At 41.8% G+C, this 18,409-nt stretch overlaps 1 protein-coding gene across 3 annotated transcripts in view; it reads left to right on the top strand.

Annotated features, from left to right (window-relative positions):
* The window catches only part of zanl (zonadhesin, like), an 82,799-nt gene that overhangs the window by 59,875 nt on the left and 4,515 nt on the right, over nucleotides 1-18,409 (top strand). For 2 of the 3 annotated variants that reach the window (XM_067524441.1, XM_067524442.1), the window contains exons 102-140: nucleotides 1,530-1,674; nucleotides 2,128-2,375; nucleotides 2,479-2,656; nucleotides 2,913-3,021; nucleotides 3,330-3,424; nucleotides 3,523-3,699; nucleotides 3,843-4,051; nucleotides 4,180-4,324; nucleotides 4,424-4,477; nucleotides 4,853-5,046; nucleotides 5,230-5,371; nucleotides 5,591-5,835; nucleotides 6,058-6,206; nucleotides 6,412-6,540; nucleotides 6,890-7,028; nucleotides 7,941-8,082; nucleotides 8,441-8,634; nucleotides 8,771-8,909; nucleotides 9,176-9,292; nucleotides 9,785-9,909; nucleotides 10,021-10,166; nucleotides 10,255-10,395; nucleotides 10,590-10,697; nucleotides 10,976-11,145; nucleotides 11,338-11,540; nucleotides 11,727-11,871; nucleotides 12,271-12,518; nucleotides 12,911-13,088; nucleotides 13,363-13,471; nucleotides 13,786-13,880; nucleotides 14,154-14,330; nucleotides 14,501-14,709; nucleotides 14,838-14,982; nucleotides 15,214-15,311; nucleotides 15,403-15,549; nucleotides 15,645-15,809; nucleotides 16,880-17,007; nucleotides 17,742-18,013; nucleotides 18,097-18,305. In XM_067524441.1, the coding sequence (XP_067380542.1) occupies nucleotides 1,530-1,674; nucleotides 2,128-2,375; nucleotides 2,479-2,656; nucleotides 2,913-3,021; nucleotides 3,330-3,424; nucleotides 3,523-3,699; nucleotides 3,843-4,051; nucleotides 4,180-4,324; nucleotides 4,424-4,477; nucleotides 4,853-5,046; nucleotides 5,230-5,371; nucleotides 5,591-5,835; nucleotides 6,058-6,206; nucleotides 6,412-6,540; nucleotides 6,890-7,028; nucleotides 7,941-8,082; nucleotides 8,441-8,634; nucleotides 8,771-8,909; nucleotides 9,176-9,292; nucleotides 9,785-9,909; nucleotides 10,021-10,166; nucleotides 10,255-10,395; nucleotides 10,590-10,697; nucleotides 10,976-11,145; nucleotides 11,338-11,540; nucleotides 11,727-11,871; nucleotides 12,271-12,518; nucleotides 12,911-13,088; nucleotides 13,363-13,471; nucleotides 13,786-13,880; nucleotides 14,154-14,330; nucleotides 14,501-14,709; nucleotides 14,838-14,982; nucleotides 15,214-15,311; nucleotides 15,403-15,549; nucleotides 15,645-15,809; nucleotides 16,880-17,007; nucleotides 17,742-18,013; nucleotides 18,097-18,305 (6,168 nt within the window). Of the gene's footprint in view, nucleotides 1-1,529; nucleotides 1,675-2,127; nucleotides 2,376-2,478; nucleotides 2,657-2,912; nucleotides 3,022-3,329; nucleotides 3,425-3,522; nucleotides 3,700-3,842; nucleotides 4,052-4,179; nucleotides 4,325-4,423; nucleotides 4,478-4,852; nucleotides 5,047-5,229; nucleotides 5,372-5,590; nucleotides 5,836-6,057; nucleotides 6,207-6,411; nucleotides 6,541-6,889; nucleotides 7,029-7,940; nucleotides 8,083-8,440; nucleotides 8,635-8,770; nucleotides 8,910-9,175; nucleotides 9,293-9,784; nucleotides 9,910-10,020; nucleotides 10,167-10,254; nucleotides 10,396-10,589; nucleotides 10,698-10,975; nucleotides 11,146-11,337; nucleotides 11,541-11,726; nucleotides 11,872-12,270; nucleotides 12,519-12,910; nucleotides 13,089-13,362; nucleotides 13,472-13,785; nucleotides 13,881-14,153; nucleotides 14,331-14,500; nucleotides 14,710-14,837; nucleotides 14,983-15,213; nucleotides 15,312-15,402; nucleotides 15,550-15,644; nucleotides 15,810-16,879; nucleotides 17,008-17,741; nucleotides 18,014-18,096; nucleotides 18,366-18,409 lie in introns of all 3 variants that reach the window. The other variant, XM_067524443.1, reaches the window with a different exon arrangement.

Below are 18,409 nucleotides of genomic sequence, written 5' to 3' on the forward strand. Positions count from 1 at the left end.
ATTAAGGAACTTTACATAATAAAGTCAAGAGTATAAAGATATATAGAGAAAACCCAACATACCCAAATACCCCTTGAGCAAGTCCTAGGCAACAGTTGAGAGGAAGACTCTGGAAAGTGGAGAGAGAAATAAGAAGAGCAACAAAAAGCAACAAAACAGGTTAGAAGGACCAGTAGCTGAGCACTGGAAAACTCCAAAGCTGGGGACACCTGCAGAAAGAGACAGAGACGGTGACAACAATGGGACAAAAGCAGCATGACTATAACTAACTATAAGCTTATTAAAGAGGATTGTTTTGAGCCTAGACCTAAAAGTAGAGAGGGTGTCTGCTTCCCAAATCTGAACTGGGAGTTGGTTCCACAGAATAGGAGCTTGATAGCTAAAGGCTCTGCCTCCCATTCTACCTTTGGAAATTCTGGATACCACAAGTAGGCCTGCATTCTGAGATCGAAGTGGTCTACTAGGATGATATGGAACTATGAAGTCTTTTATATATGATGAAGAGCTTTCTTTGTAAGAAGCAGGGGTTTAAATTCTTTTTCTAGATTTAATGGGAAGCCAATAGAGAGAAGCTAGTGAAGGTGAAATATAATCTCTTATATTTTATCACTTGCTAATTCCATTCAGCACTCTTGCTGCAGCATATTGGAATTATGCAGACTTTTTAGGGAGTTACTGTGGCATCCCGAAAGTAAGGAATTACAGTAGTCCAACCTAGAAGTAACAGGACAGTAAGTACAAATTTTTCAGCATCACTTTGAGACAGGATGCTCCTAATTTTGGCAATAGAGACAGGGTTTTTTAAGTGGTGGTTTGATTACAGCTACCTTATAGGCCTTTGGTTCATAGCCTGTTTTCAAAGAGAAATTAATGATATCTAATACGAACATGCCTTTTAAGGGTAAAGCTTCCTTGAGCAGTCTAGTTGGAATAGTGTCTAGCAGACATTTTGTTAGTTTTGATGAGGTTATAGTTGAAGTTAGCTCAGTGAGCTCTCCAGGTAAAAAGCGGTGTAAGAGGGATTGGGGGCTTATTGAGGATTCTATCACTGTTGTACATGAAGACCTATATAATAACTGGGGGGGAGTACCTGGTAAATTCTTTCTCTAATAGCTACAATTTTAAACATAAAGAACGTCATGAAATCATTGCTGCTCAGAGTTAGGGAATACTCGGCTCAACAGAAGTATGGATCTTAGCCAGCCTACTTACAGTGCTGAACAGAAACCTCAACAGCAGCTATAACAAGCAACAAAGAACTGACAACGATTGTTAGTTGCACTTATAGGATGGATCAAATGTGCTGCATTTACACTATTGACTTTGCATCTGTCTTTCAAATCCATTATGTGATTTCTAATAATAATCTTCATTTTGAACAGAGTAATGTGTGATGAGGAATATATAATTATTTTTTTTGAGTAAAGAACCAAACACCAGTCACTCCACATACTGATCAGACAGATGATCACAACTACTGTATGATATTTTGTGCAGGTTTAATGTGTGATTTGTATTGTGTGTGTTAGGTGGGTGATGACTGGTACATGGAGGGTTGCGAGCAGAAGTGTGCGTGTCAGAGTGGTGGTTTGATCCAGTGTCACAACAGCAGCTGTAATCCAACCATAGAGAGCTGCCTGCTACAAGATGGAGAATATAATTGCCACCCTTTGGGTATGTTAAACACGTGCAGAAACACTGAAGATAACACACACCCACACACACACACACACACACACACACACACACTAGATAACACATTGAAACACAGCATTATATTACCATCAATTAAATAACCCAATGGACATAGCAAACAACAACTTCATTTATGATAAAATACTTTTCTACAGGCCATATGCTGATATTCCAACAGATGACTGCTGTGCATATTATACAGGAAGTTAGAGAAATGGACATGGTTGTCTGATTATATGTAATTTTTTTTTCTATCTATTTATGTATTCATGTAACTCATTTATATGGGCAAGGCTTCCTAACCTTGCACATATAAATGAGTTACATGTTTTTATATAACTTATGGAAAGTTCAGCATCCTTCACTGGTTTTAACATCTCATATCTCATCTCTCATCTCAAGTTCATCTCCATTCTCACCTCTCTATTTCAGGAAGTGAAATCTGCTCAGTATCTGGAGATCCTCACTACACCACCTTTGACAAAAACAACCACCATTATATGGGAGCCTGCTCCTACACTCTGACCAAACCCTGCAACATTTCCTCTGACTTGCCGTACTTTACTGTGGACACCCAGAATGAGCACAGAGGAAGTAATACCATGGTTTCCTATGTCAGGGCTGTGGTGATCGAAGTGAATGGCACCACTGTGATCCTCGGCAAGGGCCGCACAGTCCAGGTATGGTCCCTAAAACAGACTGTTCTTTCTTAGCAATTAATCAGTGAAGCTTAAGTTGTGTTTGCATAACATTTGTTGTTTTTCCTGTTTCTGTGTATTTCAGGTCAATGGCACAGTGGTTGTCCCCCCTGTCACCTCTACCAGTGGAGTAAAGATCTACATGAGTGGAAAGTTTGTTGTCCTAGAGACGTCCTTTGGTCTGAGGGTGCGTTTTGATGGTGAACACCATGCTGACGTCACTGTGCTAACATCCTATAGTGGTCTCCTCTGTGGCATGTGTGGTAAGAATGCGTAAGCTGTTTCCCATCTAAAGTCGAACTCTTGACAGTTGCCCCCCTGAACTTATATTTACAATAAGTCATTTAAATCAAACATCTTCATCACATCAATGTCTGCTTAATGAGTCTCCCTGTTGTTGTCCGAGCTAAAACTACAGTATAAGTCAAATTAAGTGCTTCCCCAAAGTCAACCCTGAATGACTTTTTTAACATTGGCCAGTCACTTTGCAGTGACAGTTTCTGTGTGTTGCCCTGGCAGGAAATTTCAATGGAGACAATGAAGATGACAACTTGAAACCAGACAATACACCTGCTGCCAGCAGCAATGAACTGGGAGACAGTTGGCAGGTCCCTGACCCACGGCCTGAGTGAGTAATGTCATAGATTACGTAGTAATGACTGTACTATTCACCACTTTCCTCTTCAATAAATCAGCAGTGTTGGGATATTTTACACTGTGTTCTGTTCAAAATATTACTTACTAACATGGATGACTCACTGTCAAAAGTAACTGTTCCCCTTAATAGATTCACAATAATATAATATATATTTAACATTTTCATAAACAACATCATAAACCCTTTCAGATATGTTCCTCTGATGCAGATTTGAAACTCACGAATATGCTGAAACCTGGCTTTATTCTATTCTAATGTGTCCTTCACCTCCTCTTTAGCTGTACCAATGGTGGAGGACAGGAAGACTGTGATAAAAAAGTGGAGGAAGAGGCCCAAAAACCAACCAGCTGTGGCATGATCACTGATCCCAATGGTATGATGCACAAACACATGAAAATAATATTGATAGAATAAAATTTGTTTACCTGGTGTTCAACCTTACTAGTCCTTACTATGTCTTGTTGATCTCAGGTGTCTTTAAGTCCTGCCAAGATGTTGTGCCCCCTGATCTGTACTTCGGAAACTGTGTGTATGACATGTGTGCCACTGGAGGTCAGACTGTGGCTCTGTGCCAGGCCATAGAGAGCTATGCTGACATGTGTGCTGCTGCTGGAATCCCCATCGCTTGGAGAAACAGTACCTTCTGTCGTAAGTCTGGGTTTATGTTTGTGTCTGTGACAGAGGGTGTCACATGTCACTGTGGGTGTGTGATGGTAACTGTATAGATTAACGTAGTGTGTTTTACAATATATATTGTAATCCCCTCTTGTCCAATATCCTCCTCCGTCCAGCTCTGAAATGCCCCTCAGGCAGTCAGTATACCCATTGTGGCCCTGCATGTCCCCAGCCCAGCTGTCAGGACCCTGCAGGCCCTGGTGGCTCCTGCAACCAGCCGTGTGTGGAGGGATGTGTATGTAACCCTGGCCTTGTCCTCAGTGGGGACAAATGTGTCCCCCTTAGTGAGTGTGGATGTACTGATGGAGATGGAAACTACAGACCGGTATGTGCGATCAAGGAAAACATACTGTAGATTCAAATTTTCTTTGTTTGTGTCGCAAGGAAATGTGATTGTACATATTTGAACATTTAAATAGTTGGACTATTTGGGTTTGGGGGTGGGGGGTGTAGATGGGAGACACTTGGTTCACAAAGGATGACTGCTCAGAGCGCTGTATGTGTCATGGCAACCACAACTTCACCTGCGAACCCTGGCAATGCAGCCCTGCACAGGAGTGTAAAGTAGTGGAAGGAGTACTGGACTGCCACTCTACAGGTAAACCTAAAAACACACACACTGGGTGACTACTACACACTCACTACACCTGAAGCTGGTTTTAGAGATTAACAAGTGCGTTTAATCCAACATTTCCAGGGCCAACTACACCTAAACCAACAACTCCAGGATCAACTACAGCTAAACCACCAAGTATGTTTTTTTAAGTATTTCCAATAATATTATAATGTGTACATTTTTTTTCCTTTAATCAATGTGTTAATGGGGCGACTGTGGTGCAGGAAGGTAGAGCGGTTGTCCACCAATTTCACAGTTGTTGGTTCAATCCCCGGCTCCTCCGGTCACATGTCGAAGTGTCCTTGAGCAAGACACTGAATCCCAACTGTGTTGCTCCCCGTGAGTGTTGGCCAGCTGCATAGCAGCTCCCCCATCGGTGTATGTGTGTGTGATTGTGAGTGTGAATGGGTGAATAAGAAGCAGTGTAAAGCGCTTTGAGTGCCAATAGGTAGAAAAGCACTTTCCATAAGTGCAGAACATTTACCATTTAATTTGATGTCTTCTGTACAGAACCATGCCCACCTGACTCAGACTATATAGAGTGTGGTCCAGCATGTATCCCTACCTGTATGCAACCCTCCACCAACTGCTCTGGCTCCTGTATCAGTGGCTGCTTCTGTAAACCAGGATTTGTCTTCAAGGGACAACGCTGTGTGCCACTGGAGAAATGTGGCTGTCTGGATGACCGGAATAACTACTATGAGGTAAGAAGTCCTTCTTAATAACACCACACACATATTTATTTAGTAAATATGTAATGGTGGGACAGTAAATAACAAGAAGGTGGCACTGGGTGTTTCTGGTGACAAACAATACCCATTGTACGTTTCCAGAACCACATAAGATACTGTACACCAGCACTGATCCTTTGTTTAATTTTCTTTCAGCCTGGTGAGATCATATTAGGAGATGGCTGCTCAAAGCTGTGTCGCTGTGCAGGGAACTACACTTTGGAATGTGTTGATAGCTCCTGCGACCCCACTGAAGAGTGTCGCGAGGTTAATGGTGTTGCAGGCTGCTATCCTAAAGGTAATAATGTCATGTAGCAGGAGCTGCTTCTGGTGCTGTAGCTCCTAAATTTAGGGGTGGAAGTAAAGACCTACATTTACTCTCACTACTGTAACAAAGTTCATTTTATTTATAGATTAAAATAACTTTGTACTCTTTTCACCTGCGCCTAAATGTGTCCTTTGACGTGAGCCAGCTAACCAGTTAAATGCTAACATACCATTGCTCTTTTTTCCTTAGATACGTCCACCTGCATAGTATCTAGTGATCCCCACTACATCACCTTTGACAAACTCAGCTATGACTTCATGGGCAGCTGCAGCTATCTGATGTCTCGACCCTGCAATGAAACCACTCTGCCGTACTTTGAGGTTTATGCTGAAAATGAGAATCGTTATAATACACCCACGATTTCCTATGTGAAAGCTGTACATGTGTATGTACACAAGGTGAAGATCTCCGTACTGAAAGGTGGAACTGTGCAGGTAAATGACAGGAGGAGCAGCACAAAAGACACAGATAGGTTGCAGGATGCTGACAGTTACACTGTTGCCATATCTAGCACAAATCTGCAAGTGCTGTTGTTCAATGCGTATTTTACTAACTACTAGCATCACAATTGCATCAGTAAGTGAAAAGTGGATTTATGCAGAGTTCTTTAAAATGATCTCTTGACTACAATATTTACACCTTCTTTCCCTATACAGCTCAATGGGACCAATGTAAACCTGCCAGTGACTCCTTTCAGTGGTGTCTCTGTGTTCAAGTCAGGAGTCCACTACACTGTGTCCATGAACTTTGGTGTGATTGTTCGCTATGATGGAAACCACTACGTGGACATCAAAGTGATCAAGGAGTGAGTGAAAAGACATAGTGGAGGCATTTTCCATGTGAACCTACCCAAACCCACAGACAATCTCATTTCCTGGAAGTTTTGATTCTAAAGATACTGAAAACTAATTTTGCAGTTTGGGTGGAGAAGTATCAAGATGTAGCTCTAACTCCCTTGTTGCTCTCATTTCTACAAATCACTGACCTGTTGACTTTCTTGTATGGTGCAGCTATCAGAACAAGTTGTGTGGACTGTGTGGAGATTACAATGGAAATGCCCAAGATGACTTTCGTAGACCAGATGGATCTTTGACCAACAATCCCAATGATTTTGGTCACAGCTGGAACACTGACCCAGAGTGAGTACTGCATGGACATCAGCATATATTCATATTCCTACTTCCAGGATGTGGCCTCTTATTAATCTGTAGTTCTGGGGGTGTGTTGAATTAAGACTGTCATTCACATACTATGTTTAAAGTTTACAGTGTTGATCTTATATGTTTATCTGCTTTTCCTTCACTGGGTTTAAAATTCCTGAATTTCTTAAGCTCTAAGGTGCTGGGAGTTGTAGTTTGCCTAAACAGACAGACATAAAATGATTGTCAAACAATTTCTATTGGAATCAAGATTTTGTTTAATGTCTGATATTTATTACCTCAACCTGGGTTCTGACTCACTTTACTAACTGAGTGTCTGTGTCAACAGGTGTAATAAGAAACCCAACACCACCATCCCTTCCTGTGATGAAGTAAAACAGGAAATATATGAGAGCTCTGGATACTGTGGCATCCTGCTGGACAAAAAGGGTCCTTTTGCTGTGTGCCACCCCAAAGTCAACCCCAACGTAACTACACACACAGACACGCACATTCATTTTCAATTGTAAATGTACTGATAGAACATCTTGGTGTATCATTTATTCATTTGTTCTTCAAAATAAAATCAAATAAGGAAAAAACACTTTGACCTGGAAGTGACCGAAACTTAACTGATCAGCTATGTTGAAAGTAGCTTTCTGGTAGCGTACTATGTGTTTGAGCTTCAGACTGTATGAAGGACATTAGCTTGGTGTTAATAACAGCAAGATGCCTTTACCATTAATCCACTTTGTTACTTAATGCTACTGAGATTATGTGGGATGTTCCAGAAATCAGCATTAGGAAAAACCTGGGAGCTATTTAACCCTGGGCTTAGGGAAATTAGGCTACTCTGTCATCCCAACAAAAATTACTTTCTGTCATTTCCGTTGGGTTTTGGCTACAGACGGACAACTTTCACTGTCTTATTTAACATCACATGTTATGGCGCATTAAGTTTCCATGAGTAGAAGAAGATAGAAATCCTGTTTGGATTAAGACCTGTTTTTACTAAGGTTATTTCTATTGATAATTTATACATCGCTGTAATCATTGTGGTACATTTGGTCCAGCAAAAAGAAAAAAGAAAAAGAATCATTTTTAAAGGTCTTAAAACGACAAAAATCAAATGTGAATGGGTCACACCATTTGCAATTTGAGGGTTAGTACAAAATCAAAGTGTTTTAAAAAGGTTTTCTTATTAGAGTTTTAGTTTAGTTTTGAAAAATTTGTGAATAAATGATACATGGAGTTCAGTAGATGGCCTTTGTAGTTTTAAATTAAAAGAAAAGTTTGGCTTTGACTAATTCGTCTTTACCAGACATAGTCTGAAACAGCAAAGAACCTGAAACAGAGGGAAATCTGAATTTCTTATATCAAATGTGTGTGTGTGTCGTCAGAATTACTTCAAGAACTGTATCTTTGACCTTTGTGAGCTGGGTGGAGCTAAGCCCATTCTATGTGAAGCCATTGCAGCCTACGTCAATGAGTGCCAGGACCGTGGAGTCAACATTGGACTCTGGAGGAATGAAACGTTCTGCCGTGAGTGTTGGGGGAACAAAAGGATGGAGAAAAAATGGGATGATAAGGAGATTTATGGAGGTTAAAATAGAAGCCAGAATAGCCGAGTTCCATTAATTGAGCAAATACAGCAAATACAGCTGTGCCAGCACAGCAACCATCACCAGAAAGCATTGTCACAGCAGTTAACGCTTGAGAGGATATATATTCGTGTTAGAATGTGTCTAATAAAACATGTTAGGTTGGTTCCTCTTTCTTTGTGTGTTTTCCTTGCGTCTGTCAGTGCAATCTTAGTAAGAGGGACTAAGACTCAAGGAGAAGATGCAGTGAGAGAAACAACCATATGACCTTCCACTAACATGTGCTTCCCTCCCTCTAGCTTTGACCTGCCCCCCCAACAGCCATTATGAGTCCTGTGCAGACCCCTGTCAGGAGACATGTTCTGGGAAACCTCCATCCTGCAGTGGTCCCTGCTCTGAGGCCTGTGTCTGTGATCCCGGCTACGTCCTTAGTGCTGGCAAGTGTGTCAAGAGGAGCTCCTGTGGCTGCCAACACAATGGCAATTACTATGAGGTACAGATGGAAGAGTCTTCATACGTTTTCTTTCTACCGTTCACAAATGCACCTTGACCAACACACACATGAGTAACTTTGACCACTGCATTACTCTGCTGAACCAACAGTTCTTCTCTTACTAACTGTGTTTCAGCCTGGAAAGGAGTTTTATGTGGAAGACTGTAAGCACAAGTGTAGGTGTGATGTTCCCTTAGTTACCTGTGTGGCATCTGACTGCCCCCCACTGCACGAGTGTAGACTTCAGGGTGGAGAGCTGGGCTGCTATCCCACCGGTAAGCCCACAGCCATTCCACTACATTATCCTGGTAGCTGCTAACTGAACAGGGTAGTCAGTAGCGGCATCACAAAATGATTCTTTATAGCTCGACAGAAGATGGTGCATTGTCCACATCCACAATAATTTTCGATTCATCAGTTAAAATGAACCAAAAAACTGCAGGCAAGACTTTTACTGAGTCAGTACAGATTCATTGTCAGTGGTAAGAAAAAGCTGGTGCAGCTTAGCAGTTTTGGAGTGTAATGTTGCTTTGTGTTTTAGGTTCTCAGGACTGCGTGGTCTCTGGAGATCCTCACTACAACACTTTTGACAACAAGTTCTACAGCTTCATGGGAACATGCACCTACACACTGGCCAGAGCCTGCAGAAACAACACAGGTAGGAACAAGAGGCATTCATACACAGTATTTGGACATCTTTGGTGAATTTGAACATAAAGTGTCAAGCCTTCATCTGTAATTTGAGCAGCTTGTACATCAATATAGAAAGAACAGTGTTACAAAAATAACTCTTTAAATATATAGTGACTAAAGTTAATCTCTTAAAATTAACTGCACAGATACAAATGTCACACAAAATCATCACAGTGTAGGCTGTATTTTGTGTGAAATCTTTGAGTCAGTGATTGAAGATATCAGATGTCAACAACAACTGTCCAAAAACACCAAATAGTCATAGTCGGACATGTTGACTCTGATACAGTTTGCTTTCCTTCCCTAATAACTTTTTACATTTAACTTGCCTGGTATTGTTTGCACGTGTTCGAATCTAACTGCATGTCATTGCATTTGTACAGTATCTGTTGTCGGTACAGTGACAAAATTGCCTTTAGCCACATATGGTTTGTTTGGTGTTGTCCTCCTTGTGCAGGTCCTTGGTTCTCAGTGGAGGGAAAGAATGAGGAGAGAGGAGTGTCAGGTGTGTCCTACCTGAGAAAACTCTATGTGACTGTGAATAAAATCACTGTGACCTTGATGAAGAGCAGAAGAACACTGGTCAGTATGGGAAATATATATGTCTCTATAAATGTAGATTCCTCTAGTAGTTTATGGTATGTTATACATATCACTGTTTTGATGTCCTCGTTTCCTCCTTCTCTCCGGCAGGTCAACGGACTGAGGGTGTCCCTCCCTCACTCCCCCTCTCCTCTAATGTCTATCAGTCTTGCGGGTCAGTACGTGACCCTGCAGACAACGTTTGGCCTGCGGGTACGTTGGGATGGAAACCACTACATCCAGATCACAGTTCCCAGGTTGGTTTAAAGCTTGGTTTGGATTTCTCAATCTGTCAAAGGTTGATCTTCTATCTTCCATCTTAACCCTCTGACCTTCTGTCTTCAGCTCCTACCAAAACCAGATGTGTGGTCTCTGTGGAGACTACAATGGGAACCCAGACAATGACTTTACCAAACCTGATGGCTCTCTAGTGGGAAATGTCAATGATTTTGGCAACAGTTGGCAGACCCAGGATGAGGATGATTTGTGAGTTTACACAAATTCAACTATGGACACATGGACATGTGTCCCTGTTCTCAAAATATAGATATTTATATAAAACCATTATCCAACCACTAGTCTGAATTATTCCTGCCCTAAATTGTGGGGATAGACAAAATAGATGGGGCTGTTGATTTTACAAATGGGAGTAACCATGTTCTTGTGTTTGTACTGATCAGGTGTACCCCGGGGACCAAGCCTGACCCAGACTGTGACCCCAAGCTTGAGGCTGAGGTGGTAAAACCAGACAAATGTGGCAAAATTAAAGACCCAGCTGGACCCTTCAGGTGAACATAACAACTTAAATATTCACCTGCTAACAGACTGTTCAGCTGCTTTTTGTCCTTTATCAGATAAACTTACATTATTACACTAACATCAATCTGAATATATTCACTGATGATGATGTATTATTTTGTGTATTTCATATATTAACATGTATATTTATTTTTACATGGAAAGAGTGACTTTAAGTAAGACTAGCAGCATGTCACTGTACCAATTCTACAAACAGCGTGACTGGTGTCCCATTTTTTTCTTCCTGTCCTTGTCTTCTCTATTTCAGGGAGTGTATCAGTGTGGTCAATCCGACTCCATTCTTTCAGAGCTGTGTGTATGACATGTGTCAGTTCAGTGGTCAGCAACATGTACTGTGTGACCAGCTCCAGGCCTATACTGATGCCTGCCAAAGCGCTGGAGCCAGAGTCCACCAGTGGAGGACTCCAGATTTTTGTCGTAAGTCTTCAAGCCCTTAAATGACCAACTGTCTTTTCCAAAGACGACTGTCCCCTCTGCTGCTGGTCAAAGCACAGGACATTCTCTGTTTGTCTCCTCTCACTGTAAATGTAAATCTGTTGTCTAGTCATCAGTTACAGTCTTAGAAATGATCATCTGTTCTACTGTCTGTCTTTCTGTCCATCCATGCAGCCCTGGCCTGTCCTCCCAACAGCTCCTACTCTCTTTGTGTGAGTTCATGTCCAGAGACGTGTCAGGGTGTGGTGGGACCTCCTGGCTGTGAGGACGTGTGTGTGGAGGGTTGTGATTGTAACCCGGGCTTCATCCTCAGTAACGACAAATGTGTGGCACTTAGAGACTGTGGTTGTGTGGACACTGGTGGAAGCTATCACCCTGTAAGTGGCAACAACCTACCATTGACTTTAATTGCAAATGTGTTTTTCAGGAAAGTAATAAAAGTAATTTGAGTTACTTTTGGTAGGGAGTAATAAGTCAAGTAGTACTATAAATTGTGAACAGAGTAATCAGTGATGAGTAATATATAACATTTTATAATGTGTGATTTGCATTGTGTGTGTTAGGTGGGTGATGACTGGTACATGGAGGGTTGTGAGCAGAAGTGCACGTGTCACATTGGTGGTTTGATCCAGTGTCGCAACAGCAGCTGTAATCCAAACACAGAGAGCTGCCTGCTACAAGATGGAGAATATAAATGCCGCCCTCTGGGTATGTTAAACACGTGCAGAAACACTGAAGATAACACACAGAAACACACAGCAAAAAATTACCAGCAAATAAATAACCAAATGATAACTCTTTAGTGTTTGATAAAACACATTTCCACACAGTAAAACCTGAGGCACTGTGCTGTTAATTAGGGGAATGGATGGTTATAGGCCCCAGCAGTTTATTGCTTCTGGGGCAGAGATCAGCAAGAGTAAATGTGTTAAATATGTTTAATAATACCACTACCAATATGAAATCATAAGAACATGTGGGATCCATTGCACATATATATATGAGTTATGTGTTTTACATAACAGGTGGAATGTTGAGTGGTTTTGACTTTTTGTGAAAAAAAAACTGTGAAATCAAAGTTCATCTCCATTCTCACCTCTATTTCAGGAAGTGGAATCTGCTCAGTATCTGGAGATCCTCACTACACCACCTTTGACAAAAACAACCACCATTATATGGGAGCCTGCTCCTACACTCTGACCAAACCCTGCAACATTTCCTCTGACTTGCCGTACTTTACTGTGGACACCCAGAATGAGCACAGAGGAAGTAATACCATGGTTTCCTATGTCAGGGCTGTGGTGATCGAAGTGAATGGCATCACTGTGATCCTCGGCAAGGGCCGCACAGTCCAGGTATGGTCCCTAAAACAGACTGTTCTTTCTCAGCAGCTCATCACTGAAGCTTAAAGTGGATATTGAATGTTACATTTGAATGAGTGCTTAATTGTATTTATACATTTGAAAAATGTATAAATACAAGACACAATTAACAGGAACTGCTTCTCTTGCTGTTAGTACAGAATTGCCTTCACCTCTCTTCCTTTCTTGACTGTATCTTTGGTGAATTCTATGAGTTCTACAGCTCCTCATAGTAAAGACTCAAAATGTTGTGTATCGCTACATTGTGTTAGGATTGTTGCTGAAACAATTAGCCTGTAAATAGATTAGTTTAACTGACAAAAAATTAATTATCAATACAAAAATCCACTGTCTAGTCTCTTCTTTGCACTCTGTCTGATCGTTAGGTCAACGGCACAGTGGTTGTCCCCCCTATTACCTCTATCAGCGGAATAGAAATCTACTTGAGTGGAAAATTCGTAGTCATGGAGACATCCTTTAGGCTAAGGGTGCGATTTGATGGTACCCACCATGCTGATGTTACAGTGCCAACATTCTACAGTGGTCTTCTCTGTGGCATGTGTGGTAAGATCCAGTCTACGTTTTTCATTGTGTTCCATCCCAGGGAGAACATTTTTTCTGCATATTTATTTTTGGCCATTTGCCTTTTGTGAAATAGATCCAGTTCCCTGAAGCCAATTTTTGCTATATAAATAATATTTAATTTGATTGAATTTAATATTTTCACTATTATTGAACTAATTAATTCCAATCAAATATGTCAGTATGAATGTCTCTTTTAGTATGTTGGCGTCACTTTGATTTTCTTGACCTAGTTTTCTGTGTGTTGCCCTGCCAGGAAATTTCAATGGTGACTCTAAAGATGACAACCTGAAACCAGACAATACACCAGCTGCTAACAGTAATGAACTGGGAGACAGCTGGCTGGTCCCTGACCCACGGCCTGAGTGAGTCCCATCACATACTGCATAAATATTAAATTTACAATGTGAGCCATAATGTGGATTTTTTTAATCGTCACCTTGGTTATTAGTAATTGGTCTGCATTTTAAAAGTGCTTTTCTGCCTTATCGGTACCTAAAGAACTTTGTTGCTTCTCAAATACCCCTTTACAAAAACTTACTGATAGCCAAATGCCATGAAAGGTGTTGGTCTGAGGCATCTGGAGAGCTTGGGGTTCAGGGTCTTATCGTAGGACACTTAACACATACAGACAGTAATGATTTTGTACCATTTAATGCATCCTCCACTTCTTCTTAAGCTGCAAGAATGGTGGAGGACAGGAGGAGTGTGATATAATTGTGGAGGAGGAGGCCAAGAAAGACACCAGCTGTGGCATGATCACGGATCCCAATGGTATGACCACCACACATACATACATACACAATAAATCGTGCAAACTTGCAGCTGCACATCTCAAGTTATTTGCCTGATATGATCATATCCATTGTCATCAGAATAGAAACAATTATTATATTAATGTAGAACATATAGAGCACTGCTGTTTGCTATGGCAGGACCTCAGAAGGTGTAGGATGACTCTTGATACCCAATAAAACCCAGTACCATAAAAGTGATCATTGACTTTGCCAGGCATTCACCTCCACTACATCCCTGTGTTGTTCTCAGGTGTCTTTAAGCCCTGCCATGCTGTTGTGCCCTCCGCTCCACACGTTGAAAACTGTGTGTACGACATGTGTGCCACTGGAGGTCAGACTGTGGCTCTGTGCCAGGCCATAGAGAGCTATGCTGACATGTGTGCTGCTGCTGGAATCCCCATCGCTTGGAGAAACAGTACCTTCTGTCGTAAGTCTGGGTTTATGTTTGTGTGTGTTATGTAGTTTCTGGTAGTTTTCCTAACAAACCAGATGAGGGTTAAGGATAGAGTATGTCACATGTCACTGTAGGTGCATGGCAATAACACGTTAATAACACTTAACCGAAAGTCCTCTTGTCCAATATCCTCCTCCGTCCAGCTCTGAAATGCCCCTCAGGCAGTCAGTATACCCATTGTGGCCCTGCATGTCCCCAGCCCAGCTGTCAGGACCCTGCAGGCCCTGGTGGCTCCTGCAACCAGCCGTGTGTGGAGGGATGTGTATGTAAACCTGGCCTTGTCCTCAGTGGGGACAAATGTGTCCCCCTTAGTGAGTGTGGATGTACTGATGGAGATGGAAACTACAGACCGGTATGTTTGATCAAGGAAAACATACTGTAGATTCAAATTTTCTTTGTTTGTGTCGCAAGGAAATGTGATTGTACATATTTGAACATTTAAATATTTGGACTATTTGGGTTTGGGGGTGGGGGGTGTAGATGGGAAACACCTGGTTCACAAAGGATAACTGCTCAGAGCGCTGTAAGTGTCATGGCAACCACAACTTCACCTGCGAACCCTGGCAATGCAGCCCTGCACAGGAGTGTAAAGTAGTGGAAGGAGTACTGGACTGCCACTCTACAGGTAAACCTAAAAACACACACACTGGGTGACTACTACACACTCACTACACCTGAACCTTAGGGGGTATCTCAAAAACGATTATGAGCTAATGATTTTATACTTGTAAAACATCTATGTAAGAATAATTAAATGTTTTTATCATTTGCATTTTTTGTGTAATTTGTTTATACATTTTGTTGGTTTAAATGTTCAAAAGTTATTGTTTTCAAAGAGCCTAATTTCCCTCCCCAGGTAAAGGTGTGTGCCACGTGGCTGGGGATCCTCACTACTACACCTTTGATGGCTGGATGCACACTTTCATGGGCACCTGCACTTACACTTTGGTGGAGGTATTCGATGATAAATACAAATACCATGTTTGTGCCCTGACTGCTTAATTACTCTTTACTGCATGTAAAAAACGTTTTCTGAATACTGTAGGTGTGCAACGCCACCAAGGTAACTACTTTCAAGATAGTGGCTAAAAATGAGGAGCGTGGTCAGCCAGAGGCCTCATATGTTCGTTCTGTCAAAATCTTCCTGCCTCATGACACTGTGGTTGAACTGCAAAAGAGCCACAGAGTTCTGGTTAGTACAGTTTTTCAGATTTAAGGAACTTCAGTAAACAACAAAATAAGAAACAACCTAGTAAAATGATCTATGTTCTCTGTATTGTATCCTAGTTGAATCAACGACGAATGCGAACACCAGTTTCAATTGACGTGGTGGGAGCCAAGGTGATAAGCAGTGGAATTTACACTCTCCTGGATACAAGTTTTGGTCTGCAGGTGAAGTTTGATGGAGTCCATCACCTAGAGATCACTGTTCCAGGAGAATACTTCAACAAGGTATGAAGACAATAGACCCGTCTCACTTGGCCTCATGCAAGAACATTTTTCCTACTTTTCTCTGTTAATCTTGTTTGTCCCAGTGTCCCATGTCAGATTAACAAAGCTCTCATAACTGCATACATTTATTGTAAACAGCTTGTTTCAGGGCAGCACAGTGGTGCAGTGGTTAGCGCTGCCACCTTATAGCTAAAACATCCCCGGTGTGAATCTGCCTGGAAGCTTTCTATGTAGAGTTTGCATGTTTGTGTCGGTTTTCTCAGGGTACTTCCATTTCCTCCCACAGGGCACAGACATGCAGTACTTTTTAGGTTAATTGGTGACTCTAAAATGCCCATAGGTATGAATTTGAGTCTGAATGGTTGTCTGTCTGTGTATCTGTCTCTGTGTTGGCCCTGAGATAGACTGGTGATCTGTCTAGAAAACATCTTTCTAAGCCAAAGCTAATTCATGGAGTCATGAATGATAGACGCATGCAGTCAAAACAACAATTGCTGAGATATTACAGTAGGGAATATTCCCGCGACAGTACGTGAGGATACACTTGTGAAATTTTTCCTACCGAAGAGAGATTTTAAGGTGAATACCACAAATATTCTTAAATCACTGTTCATGGCAGTTTACAGCAAATGTGTTTGTGAGATTTTCTTGTCTTTCCTACATATGTTTTGGTACCTTGTAATTCACTCACAAAATTTTCCACCATTTCTATCATTCTAATTCTAATTGCTTGATTATATTTTTACTGGATCTATACTATTACAGGGTGTAAAACTGTAGGAAGTAACCCTGTTCAATGGGGTGACTGTGGCTCAGGTGGTAGAGCAGTGATTCACCACTTGCAGAGTTGGTGGGTCAATCAAACCAGCAAACATAATGTCAAAGTGTCCTTAAACAAGACACTAAACACTAAGTTATTTTCTCCTGGTGGGCCAGGCTAGTTACAAGTCGCAGTTCCCACATCGGTGTGCAAGTGTGTGTGCGTGTGATTGTGAGTATGAAAGGTGAATGGGAACAATGAAGCAGAAAATCGCTATATACCATTTACAATCCACCTCCCTCCTTTTCAGCTGTGTGGCATGTGTGGGAACTACAACCACAAATCCTCAGATGACAACCTGATGCCCAACAAGAATCCAGCCAAAGATGATATAGAACTTGGCAATAGCTGGAAATCAGATGGAGACAGTGATCCTGGGTCAGTGCATTACAACAGTATATATGTGGTTTCCTGTTCTCTGTGTTTTCTCAGAGCATATCTCATAAAAAGTACTGAATTGTTACTAGGATAATCTTTTGCAAGAAGTGAATTGCAGAAATAGGTCATGTAATTTTGGGAGCTGAACGAAAATCTAAATCAACTTCATAAATAATACTGATGATGAAAGTTGATGACATCATGAAGTTACTGTACATGGCTGGTTCAAATAATCCAACATTTTTAAATTAACCCATTTATTTAGGCTTCTTTACTAATGATATTGTACAGTGCTAATATAAGGGGAAATAGGGGCGGCTATAGCTCAGTTGGTAAAGGCAGTTGCTTACGGACCACAGGGTGAGTGGTTCGATCCCCGGCCCTGGCTATATGTCGAAGTGTCTCTGGGCAAGACACTGAACCCCTAACAGCCCATCGCCCCCTCCCCAGCGATGCAGTGCCGGTCCAAGCCCGGTAGAAATTGGGGAGGGTTGCGTCAGGAAGGGCATCCGGCGTAAAAACTGTGCCAAATCAACATGCGGACAATGATCCGCTGTGGCGACCCCGAACTCACGGGATAAGCCGAAAGGAGAGTAGTAGTAGCTAATATAAGGGGAAATGTTACCTTTTAACTGAACTCTATGATTTTCAAAAAAAACCTGTAATTTAGTTCAACATACCATAATATCCGTGTCAATATCAATATCAACTCATGCAAACGCTGTCTTCTGTAGCTGTCAGCCAGACACTCGCCCAGATATCCACCCCAACTGCACTGTGGACGAAGAGAAGCTATATGAGGCTCAGTGTGCTGAGGTCATCCTCTCTGACCGCTTTAAGCCCTGCTACCCTCAGGTCCCCCCTAACGTTTTCCTGAATAACTGTGTCTATGACATGTGTGAGTATGACGGAATGCAGTCCACACTGTGTGACAATGTGGAGGCGTATGCTGAGGCCTGTCACAGTGCTGGAGTTACTGTTAGCTGGAGGAATAACACCTTCTGTGGTAAGTGACATCTAAACAACAGTAAACAAAAGGTTCCACTCCTTTCTGCTCTTTTTATACTTAATTCTCTTCCCCCCCCACAGCCGTGCCCTGCCCTCCTAACAGCCACTACTCAGACTGCACCGCTCCCTGTCCCCCTACCTGCTCTGACCTCTTCCCCATCTCCTGTCACCTCCCTCCCACCGCATGTGTGGAGGGCTGCCAGTGTAATGCCGGCTTTGTCCTCAGTGACCAGAAGTGTGTTCCTCTGAGCAAATGTGGATGTCTAGACTCAGATGGACAGTACCACGATGTGAGTAAAGCTTTTGTAGTGTAGACATTTTAGTGGAGACCCAGACAATATGCCAAGATGGTAAGTAACAAAGTACTATTACTTTGTACTGTAAAAGATTTTAG

Source organism: Channa argus, chromosome 12 (assembly GCF_033026475.1).
Source record: "Channa argus isolate prfri chromosome 12, Channa argus male v1.0, whole genome shotgun sequence".
NCBI classification, from domain to species: Eukaryota; Metazoa; Chordata; class Actinopteri; order Anabantiformes; family Channidae; genus Channa; species Channa argus.